This window comes from Chenopodium album, chromosome 1 (assembly GCF_948465745.1).
Source record: "Chenopodium album chromosome 1, dcCheAlbu1.1, whole genome shotgun sequence".
NCBI classification, from domain to species: Eukaryota; Viridiplantae; Streptophyta; class Magnoliopsida; order Caryophyllales; family Amaranthaceae; genus Chenopodium; species Chenopodium album.
Genome location: NC_137834.1, coordinates 67,933,764 through 67,954,969, shown reverse-complemented (window position 1 = coordinate 67,954,969; position 21,206 = coordinate 67,933,764). Strand labels below are relative to the sequence as shown.

The window sequence follows — 21,206 nt, the reverse complement described above, 5'->3', positions numbered from 1 at the left end:
TGAGGCCAATGGCTGGATAATAAGCTAAACATAAAAAGGTTTAGTGGCTACACAACCGTCTTCCAAAAAATTAGACATGAGGCCAATGGTTGGATGGTTACCCATTTTATAAATTCGCCTGCTCCAATGTGAAATATGGCGTCCGGCGACGCCCCTCCGGGTGTTATCGTCGCACAGGGCATTCTATCGTCTGCTCTACAATCGCATATAGGCGGCAGAAATTGAACGACCTAATTGGTCAACTCATAGGTACCTGACCATGGCAATCTAAAGAATGACTAAGTCTGCAGTGGTCGGATGTTAGATACATCAATCGGTTGCCGACTGAAATTCTAACTTAGATTACCTCGCGAAATTATACAAGTCCTCCTAACAGGGACATGCGAACATTGAGTAAAATTAGATTATGGCCACCCAAATAGTCGGCTAGTTTGAGAATTAGCCTAAGTAGGATTAAACTCACTCGAGATGGGGTGAGCACATAAGGCTTATAGAACCGCCTGCTATTGTGATAGAAAATTAACAGGCGGACAATTGCAAACTTCCTATTTCATGCAATTTGTAACATTTGTAGCATGATCACTCATCCGGACCCGTTGAATATGGGTAGGCGCAAAGGGCCGGCTGGAAAATTTGAGCCGTCTGTAAAGGAAGAATCTCAGGCGGGCTGATGCTAACTTAACACTAAAGTTCATTCAACTTGTAATACTTTTTGTATGAACAATCATTCGACCATGGCAGAAAGGTCTAGTGACCGCCTGCAACAAGAGTCGGATGCTCGAGTGGCCGACTGCGCGCTTGGCTTGGGGCAATCACCTTAGTGATTGATTGACTTGAAAATCAGTCATACCCCCATCCTGCATCACCCATTTTCAACCCAATCAACCAACTTGTAAACCCAAGCGCACAGCCGCCCAGGGGTAAAACCATCTGGTATACCGTTCAAATTCAAAATTCAGAAAATAAAACACAAGTGTTAGAAACCAAACACAAACATTAAAAACCGACCTATTGGGCGGATGATTCATCATAAAAAGCTGACCCCTTGGCTAGCAAAATTAAAAATTCAAATTGTTAACCGTACCGGCTAAACAGCCGGTGAAAAAAAGAGAAATTGTTGATTAACCGACTCCTCAGTCGGTAAAGAAACAAGAGATACTCGGCACGCAGGCCGGAAATGTATTTGAAATGGCCATCCGGCCGCAGAAACAACATTTAAATTAATCAACTTCAGGAGAGGACTCGGTTTCATTTTCATCTGCCACTTCTTCATTGGTCGGATGATCTCCATCGCCTTCCTTGGCCTCGTCCTCAGGCTGGTCCCCCTCGTCGCCATTAGCTCCCTGGCCTGCCTGAGCATCCAGATCCTATGTAGCTTGCTCATATCGATACTCCCAAATGGAGTAGTTGTCATTGGGAAAGAGAGCCTTCCATGCCATCTTCATTCGAGTGACGCAGTTGGCCTCGTTTTCCTCAACGAGCAGCCTTTTCTCCTCTTCCACCATGGCAGACCATTTGGAGGCGAGCTTCTTTCTTGGTTGGCAAGATTCTGTTGAATTTTATCATTTTGGCGCTTGAGACTATCCGTCTCTTTGCCAGCATCTTGAAGCTCTTCAACCTTCTCTTTAGTCGCCTTCAGCTCGGTCACCTTCTTCTGGGTCGCCTCCAAATCTTTCTTCACTTGCAAATTTGCAGTCGCCTGTGAGTATAGGATATCTTGAGTCAACAACTCATTCATATTTATATCAAACATGGCTTTGTCAAGATTGGAAGCGGCCTTTAATTTGGCAGCCCTTACCTCTTTTTGCTTGTCAGCAAATGGTTTTTTAAGACCATTAACTCGTAGCATGGCCTGCATCCGGCAAAAATAAAAGGAAGGTTAGTATAAAGTCAACAAAGGCAAGAGTTAGAAAATAACTTAAAAAATAACTCCGCCAAATTTGCAAGGATAACATCAAAGTTCAGGGAGCCGACTCCTTTAATAGAGTCGCGCTGTCAACAGAGACGGCGATGATCATGTCCTTGGCGATTCGCTTAACATCCGATGCCTGGGAAGCATCTGCACAATCAATACTTGGTGAGAGGCTGGCATAGATCCGACCAAAAGACCGGTTGGTTTCAGAGTGGGTTGGCGAATGACTGTAAGTCTTAACCCTACAAGGGTAAGGCAAGGGATCAAAGGCGGAGGTACCTGTGATGATGACCAGATCTTGAGCATTTTTGTCGCTCCGCCTGCTTGAATGGCCGCTTGGAGAGTCGGTGGCCCCAATTAGAGTTTTTTCCTTAGTTGATTTGGACTCCTCCACCTACTTTAAGGCAGCCATGACAACCGGCGACTTGCCGCCTATAGAGGGGTGGGACTCAGACTGGATGGCCGACGGTTTGTGAGCAACCGTCTTTCTTCTTTTAGTCGGAGTCTGCCCCTCATCCGGAGCCAGCTGCTTCGGGGGCCTCACCCCAAGTGTTGGCAGTACAGGCGGCTTCACCGACCCTTCCTGAAAAAGAATCAACTTTGAAATAAGAAGTTTGAAAAAAGGCCAATGACAAGAGGACGGATGTAGAAAAGCTTACATGCTCAAGTTGTTCTTTCTTGAACACTTGGTTTTTGTGCTTCATTATTTGGCGGTAAGCAGAGGTGCCGCCTACTGGTTTTTTGTTCGGATCAAGCTGAGACATGGCTTCTTCTGCAAAAGGCCGAATGAGATATTAGTTAAAAAAAAAAAGAAAAGAAAAGAAAAGAAAAGAAAATAAATAATAGCTATGCAAAGACTCAGGCGGCTGCCCACCTCTTCCCTTCTCACTGCTAAGGCCACAGGCGGCCAAATAAAAAGGATCAGTTAGCCAATTGAACTCTGGGATATAGATTTTAGGGGTAATCTCTTTCTCGGTTCCCCTTAACCATTTGCACGTCAACTTTAAAAAGACCAGGTGTCAAAATCTGGTCCCAGCCTTCATTAGACACAGGCGGGAGAATATCTTTCTGACCTAAGAGGTAGGGATTTTGGTTCTAGGAATTATACTTCCGGTTCCGAATGGTATCAGGGGAAGAAATAATGTAAAATTTGTTTCTCCAATCCTTCAATTTGTTTTCTTTCCCCAAAGTCATCATGTAACCTTTGTTACATGACAAGGTGAACCACCCAGGGCCGGCTAATGCGAGAGCTTTGCTTAGGTAATGCATATGGGCGAAGGCCTCAAAGCTAGGCTCAACGTCCTGCATCCTACAGGCGGCTACAAATCCTAGAATATTAACCCAAGAATTGGGTGCTAGTTGCCATATCCCCAGCCGGTACCCGTTAAGGATCTTTTCAATTGACGGATCCAACGGAAACCTAAGGCTCGCCTGTATTGTGGCCGCATAGCACCCAAAGCACCTATCTCCATAGCTCTGGTCAAGCGGCCAGACGACTGAATCGTCCACGGCTGGAACATTTATCTGATAGCCGGCACCCATGACATAGGTGTCCCGGAATTCATCCAAGTGTTTTCGCATGGTTCTCTAGGTAGATGCGGATATATGGGTGAAGTAAAGAGTAAATTTTTCTTGAAGGGAGGAAGTAGTTTCTTCCTGACCTCGCTCGACAGAGGCGGCCCCTTCCTCAGAGCCTTTCTCAGCATTCACAGGTGGCTCCTCCTCACTTCTGAGGCCGCCTAAGCTAGCATCCGACTGAGACGAATCCTCTCCAGTGCCGGATGCCTCTTTGCTAGGAGCATTTTCTGGTTCATTCAGAATCGAGTCATTCGACATCATTGGGACGCTGGATGGGTAATAAGATACCTCGCTTCAAGGCACCCTAATAGGACTCTCGTCCTCTTCGTCACTAGGCGGCCGGGTTGTCCTTTTTGTTCTAGCCATAATATCCTGCACAGACACAGACGGATTTGTTGACGAAAGCAGTTCAAGACAGGCGGCACCCCTAGTTCTAGATTCAGCCATCCCAGGTGACCGACTGACAGCTACCCTAGGTTATGTCGTGTGTGTTTGTGATACCATTTTTTTTTTAAAAAAAAAAAGGAAACAAACACAAGCGAACTGAAAGGAAACTGAAAAGGGGGAGAAAAAAGTAGGCGGTTACCTGAAAGAGGTAGTGCTGAAGTTGAACAAGCTGACCGGGTCAGGCGGTAAGTAGCAAGCGACAGACGGAAGTGCTTTTTCAAAGAAAAGTCAAAGATTCTCTTATATTCTCTCAAGACATTTTTCATAAATGAGCGAAAATGTGAGGGCAAAGTTTCTATTTATAGAGGGGTAACTCCAGGGGCATCCTGGTAAATCCCCCAAAAAGTGAATTGTAATTCCTGTTCCACCGCTGTGTGAGTGACACATGTCACAGATGCCACGTGGCTAGCCACGTCACATCTATGAGGGGCAAATGTTTTGGGTAAAATTACCCCGCCACGTGGTTTAATGAGAGCAGGACATGTGTCCACCCTATATTGGCCTAAATTGGGCCACTTACGAAATGACACGTGGAACCCAATGTCATCAAAAGGAATGACAACCTTAAAAGGCCCAATTTCCAAAAAGCCGCCAAAAGTGCGGGCAGCCCACCAAATCTAGGTCAAATGACCTACGTAAAGGCACACTTATCCAAAATGACCATATAAATAGGGAGATTTCCCCCATTTGTGGGACAAATTGAATTTATTTCAATATCACTTACATTCTCTTACATCAGAGAAATCTCCTGATCTCGGAATCCGAGAAGATCTCACCTTTATCTTTTTCCGCACCCTTTACTCACTCCAACACATTCTACTTTGATCGTCGGAGGCGGAGCTCCAAACACCCGAAGTCTCCGTTTTTTTTACAGGTACAGGCGCTCCTCAACCAGACTTCGAGTTGTAATTCTCCCGAGGGACAAAAACACCCAAAACAGTGACCTTGTGCTGCAGAGGGTGTCCAAGACCATTGCTCTATTGGATAAGGTTGCTAAGCTCGATGATCCCCAGTGTGAGTTGTTGTTGCTTAGGGCATGTACCGGAGTTTCTAAACTCTACTTTGCCTTGCGTAGTTGTCCTCCTAGTACTTTTGAGGTGGCCCATCGCACTTTTGACGAGGCTCTTCGATCTTCCTTGGAGCATATAGTTACTGCTTCGGGACTTAGGTTTGGCGATTGGCAGTGGCAGCTTGCCACCTTACCATTTTTTGTTTGGCAGACTTGGTGTTTATTGCGCAGGTGATGTTCGTCATTATGTTGTTCTTGCCTCTCGATTATAGTTTGCTGGGTTGCAGACAAAGCTTCTCCGGCATGCTGGCGTTGATGGCCTTGGTCAAGCCTTTGCGGATGCGTTGCTTCTATTTAATGGAACGGTTGGGTCTGACATTTTGAGTAACCCTAGTGAGGTCGCTGCCCATAAACTCATGAAAAATTTGGCAGATATATATTTCACCAAAGGTTACCTCATCTGCAGAATCCACCTTTTCTTTATCTTCACGTCAATCAGCATTGTGGAAATTGCAGCAGGGAGATCACGCCTCTGCTTGTCTTCAGGCAGTTCCTATTTCAGGGTTGGGTCAGACGATGAATGCAAAGACTTATCGATGTGTATTGTGTTACCGCTTAGGTGTTCCTTTTATTCTCTGTTTTGACGCTGTGCGCTGCTTGTTCAAGGGTTTTTACTGGGGATATTTTTGGTGATCACGCGGTATTGTGTGCTGGTATGGTTGGTATTAAACATCGGCATAATGTTGTTCGGGATACTCTTGTTGATATCTGTTATAGATCTAGGATTTCAGCGCGAAAGGAGGTTGACATCGGGTTGTTAGGAGGGAACGACAGGGCCCTCAGACATACAGATGTGTTACTTTATTCCTAGGATCGTGGTCATGATGTTTGAGTTGATTTGACAGGGTCTTCTCCTTTGACACAGTCAAGGCTATCTTATTTTGTTCCTGGACGAGCTGTGGTCGATGCAGCTTATCGGAAGCGAGTCAAGTATGAGTCTAGTTGGCGAGCTATTTGATATGGATTCCTTCCCTTCTCATTTTCTTCGCTTGGGGAATTAGACAAGGAGACTGTTGTGTTGCTGAAGCGGGTTCAGAAATTCTCAACGACTCAGAACATCGGGGCTCGTGCTGCTGCTCATATTTTTACTAGGATAGGCTTTTCTATAGCTAGAGGAGTGGGGGCCCAAATTGTATCTTAGCTTCCCACTAATTTTTTTGTAAGTTGTATGACTTTATCTATTTTTGAGATATAATAATAATAATAATAATAATAATAATAATAATAATAATAATAATAATAATAATTTCTTGTATCTCCGATCCCTGTTTTGGAGGTGACCTTGTGCTGTAGAGGGTGTCCAAGACTATTGCTCTAATGGATAGGGTTTCTAAGCTCGATAATCCCTAGTGTGAGTTATTGTTGCTTAAGGCATGTACCGCAGTTTCTAAACTCTACTTTGCCTTGCGTACTTGTTCTCCTAGTACTTTTGAGGTGACTTAGCGCACGTACTTTCGACAAGGCCTCTTCGATCTTCCTTGGAGCGTATCGTTACTGCTTCGGAACCTGGGTTAGTTTGGCGATTGGCAGTGGCGGCTTGCCACCTTACTTTTTGCATTTGGTGGACTAAATGTTTATTCTGCTGGTGATGTTCGTCATTCATTATGCATTTATTGCCTCTCGGTTAAGTCTGCTGGGTTGCAAACAAAGCTTCTCCGGAATGCTGGCGTTGATGGCCTTGGTCGAGCTTTCGCGGATGCATTTCTTCTGTTTAATGGAACAGTTGGGTTTGACATTTTAAGTAATCGTAGTGAGGTCGCTGCCCCTAAACTCATGAAGAAATTGGCAGATATAAATTTCACAAAGGTTATCGCATCTACAGAACCCACCTTCACTTTATCTCCTTGTCAATCAGCATTGTTGAAGTTGCAGTAGGGAGATCACTCCTCTGCTTGGCTTCGGGCGGTTCCAATTTTAGTGTTGGGTAAGATGTTTAACGCAAGGACTTATCGATGTGTATTGTGCTACCTCTTGGGTGTTCCTTTATTATCTATTTCGACGTCGTGAGCTGCTTGTTCAAGGGTTTTCACTAGGGATATTTTCGGTGATCACGCAGTATCGAGTGCTAGTATTGTAGGTATTGTCAGCATAATGTTGTTCGGGATACTCTTATTGATGTTTGTTATCGATCTGGGATTTTGGCTAGAAAGGAGGTTTACATTGGGTTGTCTAGAGGGAACGACGGGGCCCTTAGACCTACAAATGTGTTACGTTATTCTTGGAACCGTGGTTGGGATGTCTAAGTTGATTTGACAGGGTCTTCTCCTTTAACACAGTCGAGGCTATCTGATTTTGTGCCTAGACGGGCTGTGGTTGATGCAGCTCATCAGAAGCAGATCAAGTATGAATATAGTTGTTGAGAAATTGGATATGTATTCCTTCCCTTCTCATTTTCTTCGCTTGGGGAATTATACAAGGAGGTTGTTGCGTTGCTGAAGCGAGTTCCGAAATTCTCTACGACTTAGGACATCGGGGCTCGTGCTACTGCTCATATTTTTACTAGGATAGGCTTTTCAATAGCTAGAGGAGATGGGGGGCCCAGATTATATCTCAGCTTCCCACTAATTTTTGTAGGTTGTATGACTTTATCTGTTTTTGAGATATAATAATAATAATAATAATAATAATAATAATAATAATAATAATAATTAATAATAATAATAATTAATAATAATAATGCCTAATAATAACAATAATAGTAACAACAATAATAATAATTGTTAACAAGAATAATAATGAGAATGATAATGATAATGCTAATAACAATAACAACAACAACAACATTAATAATAATTAATAATAATAATAATAATAATAATAAAATAATCTACTCTGTTTTGCTTAAATCTGCTCTGATCTTCCTAGAATTTTAAAAGAACAGGGTCTTACTCGATCGGTCAAGGGTTACTCGATCAATCAAGGATTATTCGGTTGATCATAGGTTACTCGGTCAGTCAAAAGTTACTTGGTCAGGGGTTACTCAGTTGATAAGAAGTTACTCATGTGTTAGGTGGCCACACGATGTGGCCAACCAAACACAAAAGTTGCTGATTTTATAGTTACAAATGATTAATTTTAGTAGTACTAAAAACCTTTTATTGCTATTTACTAGTATAATCTAAGACAATGTAGTTATTTTCCATAAATATATTCAACATAAATTTTTTTCGGTCTGTCTTGTGTGTAGCTAACCACACCGTGTGGCCAATTATAAAAAAAACATAGTAACTCTTATAACACTGATTGAGTAACCTCCGTAAAACTGACCAAGTAACTCCATAACACTGACCGAGTAACATATATAACATTGACAAAGTAACCCTTATAATACTGACTAAGTAACCTATTTAATGCTAACGAAGTAACCCAGTCCATAATGGATGGCCACACGGATATAAGAATTTGTGAAATTTTTTTAATTTTTTTGTTTTGGCATTAGTTTTTTGGTGGGAAAATTTGCACTAGAAAGAGACGCGTTATTCCCGGTGTCTAATTTTACTTTAGTTATAGTATTTAGATACTAACAAGATACAAGTATAAGGATGATATTGTATTGTTTTCTTTCCTTCCCTTCCATTTTTCCACTACAAATATAAAATTGTGCACTCCCCTATGGTGAACGGAAGATCATAGTTAGAAAAAAGGTTGTTGAATTTATGTTTGCATAATTGCATGTGTAAATTGTCTCACATTAGATAAGATAGGGAAAAAAAATTTAAAAAAAATAAATAAATAAATAAATAAATAAAATAAAAAAAAAAACCTCACGCTACTCTTCCTAGTGTATATTGACTAGGCCGAGGTCACTTAAAAAAACATATGGAGTGCTATAAAACTGCTATATGCAGGAAGTTAAATGCTTATTAGTTTATTGGCTTCTTTGTTCTACAGTTGAAACTGCCTCATCATTGGGTGTTGTTGTTTTGATTGTTTCTATCATTATATACGCAAAAAGAAGGCGAACATCAAAAGGATTTAAGATTTTGGGGAATAAAACAACCACAAGGAACCGAAATGTAGAAGCCTTTCTGAAAAGCTATGGATCTCTTGCTCCAAACAGATTTGCATACTCAGAGATTAAAAGAATGACCAATAACTTCGAAGTGAAACTTGGGGAAGGAGGCTATGGTGCTGTTTTCAAAGGCGAATTGCATGATGGCCGCTTTGTGGCCGTAAAAAACTTGAAGAGTTTGAGAGGTGATGGAGAAGAATTCATCAATGAAGTTGTAAGCATTGGTAGAACTAATCATGTTAATATAGTCGCTCTCTTAGGTTTCTGCTTTGAAGGAGATAAACGTGCTCTTGTGTACGAGTTTTTGCCAAATGGGTCTCTTGAAAAGTTCATATATGATGAAGCAAGTTGCCAGTCTTTGCCATCAAAAACATTGTATAGTATTTTAGTTGGCACTGCTAAGGGGCTTGATTACTTGCATCGAGGATGTAATGCACGGATTTTACACTTTGATATCAAACCTCATAATATTCTTCTTGATGAAGAATTCTGTCCAAAGATTTCAGACTTTGGCTTGGCTAGACTGTGTCCTGCAAAGGATAGTTTGGTGTCCATGTCGGAAGCAAGAGGGACAATTGGTTATATTGCTCCAGAAGTGTTCTGTAGAAATAATTTTGGTGGCGTTTCTAATAAATCAGACGTTTATAGTTATGGAATGATGCTCCTAGACTTGGTATGTGGACGAAGGAATGTAATTGCTGAAGCTCAACAGGGCAGTGAAATGTATTTTCCTGAATGGATATACCGTCAATTGGACCTTGAGGTACATGGGATCATGAATGGGGAAGAGAAAGAGTTAAAAAGAAAGATGATTTTGGTGGGATTATGGTGCATACAATCATACCCCTCAAATCGACCACCTATGGACAAAGTTATAGAAATGCTGGAAGGTTCGCTTGAATCAATACAAGTTCCTCCTATGCCACACCTATCTTCAATTCCAAATTCCGTGATCAATTCTACTTTCAGCACTACATATTAGATTCCTTATGCATAGAAAAATATTATGATTTGTCTAATTTTGATATTACAAGCTTGTTGGTGTTAATACTGGCCACCAATTTTAGCACAAATCCATTTCTGTTGTTTTGTGATAAATCATAATTCTGAAACCATTATGTGTTGAAATGAACAGAACAGTTTATTGCTTCATGTTTTTCACTGGCTATCGGATTATCCCAAATCGTTAAATTTATTGCTCTTTTTTTTGTCACTTAATTGGTAATATGATATTTGTTGTTGCAGCTTAGGTTAATGGTGTTAGTGTCAATTATGAGCACATTAAACCTGCAGGCAACTGCATACGCGAGGCTCAGTGCTTGAAACACTTTTTTAGCTGCTATACACCAAATACATCCTATTCTGTTTAGCTGCTATATGATTTAGTAGTTGGCTTGTGGTTTCTAATAACCTCACCAGTCATCGATTATTTACTAAGGTTCTCATCATCACTTTTTTTTTTTTTTTTTTTTTTTTTTTTTTTTTTTTTTTTTTTCATATAGATCCACTCATAGTTAATTTCTGTGCAAAATTGTAACTTAAATACTTGAACATAATATGCATTATAATAAGGACAAACAGTCAAAGCTTTATATATTCCTGGTAGATTAATGTCATATAATTCAAACTAAATTTTTAAGTAGATTTTTCCAAGAGTATATGATTTAATGCATCAGAAGTTTAAACCAAACTTCCTATGTTTTTAACTAAATTGCTAAAACTGAAATATGATGTTCCTTCTACGCCATGTCCCTATACTTGTGTGATTTGATGTGTCCAAACTCCAAATCAACGAAAGGGTCCTTGTGTCAAGAAATTTCAGCTTTGACCATTTCAACTTTCAATAATGTTGCTACTACTCTATGGCTTGTGTCGTTACGTGAAAAACATTTTCAATGAAAACTAATACTAATAGCTTTTACATATGAATGAAAAGATCTGATTTCCATCCTTTGTAATCAAACAAATTTTTTCTACAAAATGTTTTCTACTTGACTAAATATGAAGTACTATCCAGCTATCCTACCAAAAAAATGTACTTTCCAGCTATAATATGGCTTAGTTGTATCTTTTGTAAGATGAAATAAACTGGCATAACTTAATATGAAGATCGATGAGCCACCTATATGTAGTTGCGACTTGTGAGCTATGTTTGTTGGTTAGATGTTAGCTAAATGAGCTCTAGATTCATTTGAAAACAGAGAACACTTAAGGAATCGATCCCATCAGATCAACAAAGAAGACAAATAACTATACTCCAAGAATAAATATAAACACTACATTTATTAAAAGACTTCAAAGCATATATTATAACCTCAATATGGGGTACTTGTTATACCTACAATTTGTAGTCATTCCAAGAGTTTACATTGCAAATATTACCAATAGTTATTGACTTATTTCAATGATGCAATTTCTTTGCCTTTCCATACGTGTTAGAAGTTACTCATTTTTGGACAATAGGAATTTAGGACTCGATTGCAGTACTGATCACATTGGTTATTAGGTCAGTTCAGGTCGGGTCAATTTTATATTAAGTGATTGGGTAGGGTTCGGTTTTTGTCCAAAAGACCGAAATTAAAGTGTAGCTTAATTGATGGCAAGTTGCAAATTGATTGAGTCAACTATACTATGATGGGAACAGTCACTGAATTTTTTTTTTTTTTTTTTTTTTTTTTATAAGAGGAACAGTCCTGAATTGACTGAGTCAGCTGGAAATTACTATCATGTTCAATTGTAATCAAATCTAATAATGACTTCAAAAAATGGTCTTTGAATAATGCATAGGAATGAATACAGAGGATGATACAATGAAAAAACTGATTTGTTTCTCCAAGTCATTTTAATTCAATCTAACTCTGTCACTCTTTCTCCAGTTTCATCTTCTTTTAGCTTTATCAGTAAATCATTAAGGGGATTGCATTCCCAGCAAATGCGGGAATCAATTTTTATAATATCCATTTTCATATAAAGGCAGAGTTATGGTTATACTTTGAAAGGGGGTGGTGGTGAAGTGGAATGCTTGTAACTGAATGTGTTTGTTTAAATCACATTAAGAAACGATGATTCCTCTCCTCAATCTAAATGATATGCTAGGAAATAAGGGTGTAGTTGTGTTTGATTAATGCGGAACAAATCAATGAAATTAAGGACGAGAAAAATAATAAAAAAGATAAACAAAGAACACAAGGATTTACGTGGTTCGGTCAAAATAGACCTACATCCACGGGTGGGGGATTCGAGAACTTCTTCACTATAATGGAGAAAGAAACAAGAGAATAATACAAGGAGCTTTAAATCTAATAGCTCAAAAGATATAATCTAATTGATCAACCAAAGGGTTCTTTTATAACACAAGGAAACCCTAATCATGGCGGAAAAATCGAGACCTAACAAAAGAAGTAAACCAATAAAACCCTACGATTGTTCCCCAAGTATACTCAAATAGGCGTCATAGAAAAGATATAATTTTAGGAAATATTCCGTCAATTATCCTAGAATAACCTAACTACCGAGCTATAGCTCGGTAGCTAGCTCATGCCTACCACAAGTCCTCATAGGGCCGAGCTATAGCTCACTCGCATAGAGCTATAACTCGTAGCCTCGTTGCAAATTTCCAGCTTCGTCAGGCTTTCGTAAAACGGTCATAACTTTCTCATTTTTTATCGAAATTGGGCATATGACCTATCGTTGGAAAGCTCTTGAACCAAGATATCACCTCCAACTTGAATCACCTCAAAATCAGTTGTAGTTTGAGAGATATAAGCGTTCAAAGTCAGCCATACTAGATTTCAAGTCACAATTTAACATGATATTTCAGGCTGAATTTTTGCGTTCAGCAACACCTCCTTTACTCATTTAATATTTTTTAACTCATAAAAATCTTAAAATGAGAGTAAAGGAAAAATAAATCAAATTGAGAAAATAAAATTACCTCTTTATGCACCTGTATCCATATGTATATATACCATAAAAAGTGTTGATAACAGTTATATAGGAAGTATAACCCAACCAATTATACTTTATATTTCACTTGCTTTCACCTCATACTTTATTCGCGCTAAATCTCTCTTTGAGGAGAATAACATATTGTATAACGGAGTCATACGCGCTAGTTTAGTCAATTAGTTTTCCTTTCCCAGTGTACATGAATTGACTGAGTCCAACTCCTACTATATAATAAACTATAATCGAATCTACTACCAAAAGGTCTTTGAATTAGTATGAAATATACTTCTTATCCTTGTTGACATTTTTATGGTGTTTATCATAACTATAATATCTATCAAAAATGAAGAAAATATTCAATCTAACTCTGTCACTCATTCTCCATTTTCATTCTCTTTTCGCTATGTCAGAAAATCATTATGGTGATTGCGTACCAAACAGATGTGGAAATCAGATTGTACAGTATCCTTTTCATATACAAAATGATCAAAAACCATATTGTGGGTATCCTGGTTTTGAGGTATCTTGCAATAATGATAGCTTTCCTATAATCAATCTATCCAAGGATGCTTATGTCATAAAGAACATTTCGTACGCAACACAGGAGTTTCAAGTCGTGAATTCTGCTATTGTTGATGGTGTTGCAGGCAGAAGGAATTGTTTGGACTCGCTTCATAACCTGTCAATACCGAACGATTTGACTAAGTTATCAACGAATCACAATTATATATATGTGTTTCCAAATTGCTCAGAGAAGGTTTTAACAGAATATGGGGATAAAAGAGTTGAATGTGGAAGTCTGGCAGTGTATAGGAATGATTCAATCCTGAAGGATTTGCAGGATATGTGTGAAGGTAAAGCTATTGCAGTGCCTTATTACGATGAGGATCAGACTAAAGGCAAAGTTATGGATTTGTTAGAAAGGGGAGTGATGTTGAACTGGAAAGCTTATAATTGCTCCGCCTGCTTAGAAACTGGCGGGCAGTGCGGGTTTGATGAGCTTTATAATCAGTTCAATTGTTACTGTCCTGATAGAACTCATGCTCTTCATTGTGTTTCGCCGCCTCCATCTCAGCTTGAGTTTAGTAAGTCTCTCTATTATACTGTGTTATTGTCCTCGTCCCTGTGTGTATGTGTGTGACGAAGAACCAAAAAAAAAAAAAAAAAGGATTTTGGAGCAATGAAATTAGGATTTTTTTAGCAAATGTAGTTAGAAGAGAATTTAAGGGGGTAATGATGGCGAGGAGTCTTCCTTGAACTTTAGTTTCTAGGGTATCAATATGTGGTGGTTATGCTATGTAGTCATTGTTTATGGTATTAATATTTCTTAGAAAAGTTAGAAAATTACAACCTAAATTAATTTTAGAGTCAAATGTGAGTTCCATCGTCCATCACGTATGCCTAAAACCAAGTTTGTAACTCCTAATGGCAACAAACCCAATTGAATGAACATCCTGAATATTTATTGAGTTTGTGGAAAATATGGGTTGTTTAAGAACAGAGAATCGTTGGGCTAACTCTGTGCCAGCAGCCGCGGTAAGACAGAGGATGCAAAGACATACAGAACAAAGAAAAAAAAAAAAAAAAAAAAGATGAGCCTAATAGAGTAATAGTTACTCTACTATTATGAAGCATAGGCCCTTACTCTGCTCATGTCATTTGAACTGCATAACTCTAGGAAAATGGTGTAGTAAATCTGTGTTTTATTGAGGTCCTTACTCTGCTCATGTCATTTACACTGCATGTTGTACTCTCCAAAAATGCTGTAGTAAGCCTGTGTTTATTTGTGGCCCTTACTCTCATCATATTTCTTTTGAACTGCATTGTGGTGAATGTGGTCGCAGGCAAAGTTTCGCACATAAGCCGAGCATTCAACAACCTTTTTTTTTTTTTTTTTTGGTGCAAACACTAGTTACTGACCATATGGTATTTTTCTTGCAGAAAAATGGCTGGTCAGGCCGCTTGGACTCATAGGTAACTTAATTTGCATCTACGGTGTGCATACCTTTAGTAAGGCATACTGTGAAATACTTATCATGACTTTCATTTACCTTAAAATAAAAAAGATGTTACTTAGTATTTGTTTACTGTACACTGATGAGTGATGAAGTCAAGCAGATGCTAGATTTTTTTTCTTTTTTTTAAAAAAAAATTATGATATGAAGATACTGGGTTGAAAAACAGAAAATGCTATATTATATTCTAAGATTTTAGATCTTATATTATTGCTTACCAGTAATATAACTTGTTTTCCTCCACACGGTTGTATTGGGCTGGTCATTTGGCGCTGTGGTTTTGATCGCTTTTATTGTCATTTGTGCAAAAAGAAGGCAGCAAACAAAAAAATTTACAGCTCTGTGGACAAGAGGAACTGCAGTGAACCAAAATGTGGAAGCTTTTCTAAAAAGCTATGGATCGTTTGCCCCAAAAAGATACAAATATGGAGAGATCAGGAAAATGACCAGTAATTTCAAAGATAAACTTGGTGAAGGAGGCTATGGTACCGTTTACAAAGGAAAATTACATGATGGTCGTTTATTGGCTGTGAAGAAGTTAAAGAAGTTGAAAGGTGATGGAGATGATTTTATCAATGAGGTTGTAAGCATGGGTAGAACTAATCATGTCAACATTGTGACCCTCTTAGGCTTTTGTTTTGAAGGAAACAAACGAGCTCTTGTCTTCGAGTTCTTGCCCAACGGATCTCTTGAAAAGTTTATATATAGTTCAGCTAGTGGTCAGTCATTGCCATCAGATGCAATTTTCAGCATTGCAGTTGGCATTGCTAAGGGACTAGACTACTTGCATAGAGGTTGTAATACGCGAATTTTACACTTTGACATAAAGCCTCATAATATTCTTCTTGATGAAGACCTCCATCCAAAGATTTCAGACTTTGGTTTGGCTAGACTGTGTCCTCCAAAGGAAAGCTTGATATCAATGTCAGAAGCAAGAGGGACAATCGGTTACATTGCACCAGAAGTTTTCTGCAGAAATTTTGGTGGCGTTTCTCATAAATCAGATGTTTATAGCTATGGAATGATGCTCCTAGACATGGTATGTGGTCGGAACAATGTAGTTGCTGAAGCACAGCGTACTAGTGATGTGTATTTCCCTGATTGGATATACCGTCGATTGGAGCTCAGAGATGAAATTGAGAACGATGGGATAATAGAAGATGATGAAGCGAAGCAATTACAAAGAAAGATGATTTTGGTGGGCTTATGGTGTATACAATCATATCCTTCAAATCGACCGCCTATGAACAGAGTTTTAGAAATGCTAGAAGGTCAACTGGAGTCACTACAAGTGCCACCAAAGCCACATGTATCATCTCCTCCAAATCCAGTATTTGATCCTTTCGAAAATTCTACGTTAAGCATGGGAAATTAGATTCTTCAAGGTTCGCTACCTTTATGTAAAACTTAAGTTTACCAGCTGGGTGGTGTTGCTAAACTAGAAGCCAAGATTAGCATGACCACATTTAAAAAGAGGTCTGCTAGACTCATAAGAAAGCCATTAAGAAAGCATCTATGCTGAGACAATAATTCATCATGTAGTAATCTTGCAATCATGGGTCCAACTAACAGAATATCATTAAGGATAATCTCTAAGAGTTTAAGCACTAAAAGAGAAAAAGGGATGTTGTAATCCTGTTTATGAGTTTTGAATTTTTGATGTTGTGACCACCTTATATTCTAGCATTTTTTTGTGACAGGAAATTCAATTGGCCATTTTGCAATGCAAGCTCGTTTACTTCCCTGGGAACTTCTTCTTAGCACCCTCTCCTCTTTATATTTTTTCATTTTTTTGTGTTTTTTGCATTTAGCCAAAAACGAATCTCAAAGCAGGGAAACAGAGTACACTAAAAAAATGCAAAATCAAAATCCAAAAAATCCAATTCTGACACTTCAAGCTGGAGGGACTATACAAGAAGTAATAATAAAAGTTACAAAGTGCTTCGTATAAAACAATACTACAAGTGTTAAACCATTTCCAATTTTGAAGTGATAAGCTTAACTAAACCATGGACAACATGTTTCAACTGTTTGAAATAAGCAAAAATAATATCAACAAATCAAAAACAATTGCAAATTTAAAGCAGAATTCTCCTTCCACCACCTCCACAATGCTGTCCCCATAAATAGAAGCATAACAACTGAAATATATACTTTGTATATCAGTATATGGTATTGTAAATATGAAGTATAAAACTAATCCAAAAGGATATTCGAAAAAAAAAAAAAAAAAAAACGAAGTATAAAACTGTCTAGTTATAAAATCTAGACCAAAAGGATAGCAGATGCGAAAAAGGCTACACATACAACCATTGTTGGCAGCATTTAATTGGTTTGCATTTTAGGGCCCACCTTTTTCCCCCTATTTTTCCCTTTTATTTTTTTACTCCCTTTTAACGTGGCATACATACAATGGTATTGTATGTGGTAGCTCACATACAACCATTGTATATGTAGATCACTTGCACACAAAATCAATTATTAAGAGCTTATGAACTTATTCCATATCAAATCATTACATGATTATAGGTAATGGTATCTGCAATTCTACATTCTATACTCCTAATGGTAATAACCTTTATCTTTATCTTGCAAATTACAGTACCTTTCATAAATCATCTTTATCTTGAAACGAAACAAGGATGCCAATTAATATTTGCACTCCCCTACTATTACCTCCCTTTGGCAGCTCATGTGTGATGTGTCGCGATTCTTTTAACATCTTTGGACTCCAAATCATACCAACAATAATCCCCATCATTTAGTTCAAACAAAATTATTCTATCATCTTTCCTGTAAAGAAAAGGCTTAATCAAATTATAATAATTACGTCTCCCAATGGGGTCACTAATACTAAACAACTTAACCCAAGACTCTTTGTTTCCATAGTCCATACTCCTTCATTACCCACAATTCAACCTTTCCAATCATCAAACCACCACCAATTTCATAACATTTTCTCAACGCACATAAACACCCATGTAATTCTGTCAATGCAACAGTAGGACTACACCTAAACTTGTAAGCATAATTCGGGTAATCGATATGCGAGAAGCTCTCAGTAAGAAGATCAAAGCTAACAATGAACTCCTTAACTATAAAATGCAAAGCACCATTAACAAAAAACACCTTGGTAACAACATTCACCAAACGAATAGTTTTGAGCATTTTCTATATATCTCCATGAATTATTCTTCAAACTATACACTTGACTTTAGTGTTATAATTATCAGTCCTTTCAAACCCATAAAAAATTCCAAACCATTGAACAATCCTCAAAACTTTGTAATCGTCATTCTTGCTGTCATACCCAAACCCAGACACAACAATATGACGATCCGGGATTGAAATTTGATTTGAAGGAAGCTTACAATGTGAATTTGTGAGAGGATTGTATAACAAGATATTGTTGTTGGGGAAGTCGGAGATGCAAACGATGCCGTTGCAGGAACCAATGATATCGACTCTTTTCTGGGGTTTGAGAGGGTGGTTTTTTACTTTTTTTTTTTTTTTTTTTTTGAAGAGGGTGGTTGAGCTCCGAGAATTCGAGAAGAGATGGATTTATGGTTGATTTTGAGCTCGGAAGAGCAGAAAAGAGATTGGGAATCGATTGAAATAAGAAGATGACGATCAGAGTCAGAGGTTAGGGTTTGATTGAGGTGAATTTTGATGAATTTGGGGTTTTTGATTATGGAATTCCACGATTTGCAGACGGATTTATAGCGAAGAAGCGTTTGAACAGGAAGTTGTGAGAATATGTCTTCTTTTTTTTTTTGAAAAAGAGAATATGTCTTCATACTCTTAATAAAAACTTGTACAATTTATACCTTTTTGTTGGGCCGAACTCATGCAACTTATTGGGCCCAAGTCATGCAACTTATTGGGCCACACGCACTTCACATTCAAATGATAATGTCCATATTAAGCATATTCCAGAAAATTTGTCAATTGCAACCATTTAAAATTTATATTTTACAAATCTAATACTCCCTCCGTATTTTAATAAGTGTTATAATTTGTTTCTTTCACTATTTACATTATGGTTTTGACTTGATTAATTTACTAATATATAAAAAAAATTGTTATTGTATGACATTGTTGGATTCTTTATAATGTATACTTTCATAATATCAATTTTTCTATAATTTTATTAACATATAATTAGATAAATTAATGGTCAAAGTTGTGTCTCAGCATGCATGTTTGGTCAAATTGTAACACTTAATTTAAACACGGAGGGTGTATTTAATATCATATCAAATCACTAATATATAAAGTTGGTCTTAGAGCCAGGCCAAGAGACGACACTTAGCATTCCAGTTTTTGGCCAAGTGTCGAGCCACGTAAGGTACAAATATATTTAATTTTGACACGTATGATGCTAAGTAAGCGAATTTTGGATAGATTTTTTTTAGAATAAGGGTCTATTCACTTCAGCTTAATTTCAGTTCAGTTCAGCTCCAATCGATTCAGTTCAATTCCTAATTTCTTTCTCTTATAAAATATTCATTTCAGCTCTATTCAGTTCAGTTTAGCTACAATCAGTTCAGTTTAGTTCTGTTCTGTTCAGTTTAGTTTAGTAAATGTGAACAGGCTCTAAAATGTTGTATAGAGTTTTATTATCACTATACTTCTTTTTATTATCTCTATACTTCTAATAATATTTCATATACACAAAATTAATCATAACTTTTAATAAATATCTTATAACTCAGTTTTATTTCCATCATAAAATTCATTTTGAAAAATTATTTACAATAAGATTCATTTATAATATATTTAATTTAGTTAACAATCGAGATAATTAAGCTTAGTAAGTATTATAGTTTATAAAATGAAGAATTCAACATGAAAACAAGAAATTTTAGAGAAAAATTTTAAATGAGGTTCATTTATAATATATTTAAAAAAAAATAAAAAATCAGCAAAAAAAAAAAATAATAATAATAAGTTTTAACCAAAAAAATAATTTTAGTTTAGTAAAAATACTTTCAGTTCATGAGAAATAATTTAACTGCAATAAGAAAAAATTCAAATTGATAATAACATAGATATATATTTACAAATAAAACTACAAATAGTTTCCTTTTAAGCTAAAAAGTTTAAGACAATCCGGACATCGTCCTAGCACAAAAAAAGTATATAAATAAAGTAGGCATTTTTCAGGAGCATTCGGCGCGCCACATAAACAAAGACATCATTTTGACCAATTAAAATTAGATTTGTATTTTATTTTAGAATTAAAAATTCACTCACCACCTAAGTAAAAATTACAAATGAGATTTTAGAGTTTTCCACTTAGGTAAAAACAACGAATAGTGATTAATTAAGATTTAAATTATATAAAAAAAACTAATAATTATCTTTTTTTTAAGAACTAAAAATTATCTTGGGCTATTATAATTTAAATTATTTAAAAAACTTATTTACTGTTATAAAAAATAAGGAATAAGGAAAAACATCAGGGATTGGGAGAGAATAGATCAGTCTCAATTATTCCATATAGTGGGGATATATATATACATACAATATAACTAGGGTTTGTTTAAATAACATTAAACCCTAGATATAGAACATTATGGATGATAAAATAGGATAATGGATATCCACACAATATTTCATAACACTCCCCCTTGGATGTCCATTATATTATCGAATATTGTGCCTCGTTAAAACCTTATTAGAAAAAACCCTGTGGGATAAAAACCTAATGAAGGAAAAAAGAGTACAACATTCTTCGTAATACGCTCGAGATGCTGCCTCATTAAAAACCTTACCAGGAAAACCCAATGTCAGACAAAACCATGGTCAAGGGAAAAAGAGTGCAGCGCGTATATTTCTCCCCCTGATGAATACATAACTTGAGATCTTCTAGTGACGCAACAATGAATCCAGTATGTTGTATATCTTCTCATGTGTAGTAAAATATCACTCGTTGATATGATCTTCGATCCTCCTAAACTGAAATTGCATCTTCAAGTCTTCACGCTAACATGTGAAGTGTCTTCATTTCACCATACATGTGTTTTTCTCTAATATCAATATTTCAAATCTCTGTTTAACAATTGATTTAAAGGTTAAGCTTATGTAGTTATGATTTCTTCTGGAAGTCGTTATTGATGATATTTACTTGATCAAACATTCATTAATAATAATTTGATGACAAAACTTGATATTATTGTCATTTTTAAATCTCATATGAATTATATAATATAACACATGTAA

At 37.1% G+C, this 21,206-nt stretch overlaps 1 protein-coding gene and 1 pseudogene across 1 annotated transcript; both read left to right on the top strand.

Moving 5' to 3' along the window:
* The first annotated feature begins 8,848 nt into the window (after positions 1–8,848).
* On the top strand, positions 8,849–10,079 carry LOC145634826 (LEAF RUST 10 DISEASE-RESISTANCE LOCUS RECEPTOR-LIKE PROTEIN KINASE-like 2.5 pseudogene; annotated as a pseudogene).
* Positions 10,080–13,299: 3,220 nt separating this feature from the next.
* Positions 13,300–16,796, top strand: LOC145634814 (LEAF RUST 10 DISEASE-RESISTANCE LOCUS RECEPTOR-LIKE PROTEIN KINASE-like 2.1). The gene is made up of 3 exons (XM_081686179.1): positions 13,300–14,051; positions 14,908–15,055; positions 15,240–16,796. Exons 1-3 carry the CDS (start codon positions 13,310–13,312, stop codon positions 16,354–16,356), a joined length of 2,007 nt encoding a protein of 668 aa, XP_081542305.1. The 5' UTR covers positions 13,300–13,309; the 3' UTR covers positions 16,357–16,796.
* Positions 16,797–21,206: the final 4,410 nt, after the last annotated feature.

What these genes read in the sequence shown, in the direction of transcription:
- LOC145634814 (XM_081686179.1), top strand. Translation starts at nt 13,310, where the DNA reads ATGAAGAAAATATTCAATCTAACTCTGTCACTCATTCTCCATTTTCAT. An exon ending in TCCATCTCAGCTTGAGTTTA is followed by an intron (nt 14,052 to 14,907) that starts GTAAGTCTCTCT and finishes TTTTTCTTGCAG; the next exon opens with AAAAATGGCTGGTCAGGCCG. An exon ending in TTACTTAGTATTTGTTTACT is followed by an intron (nt 15,056 to 15,239) that starts GTACACTGATGA and finishes GGTTGTATTGGG; the next exon opens with CTGGTCATTTGGCGCTGTGG.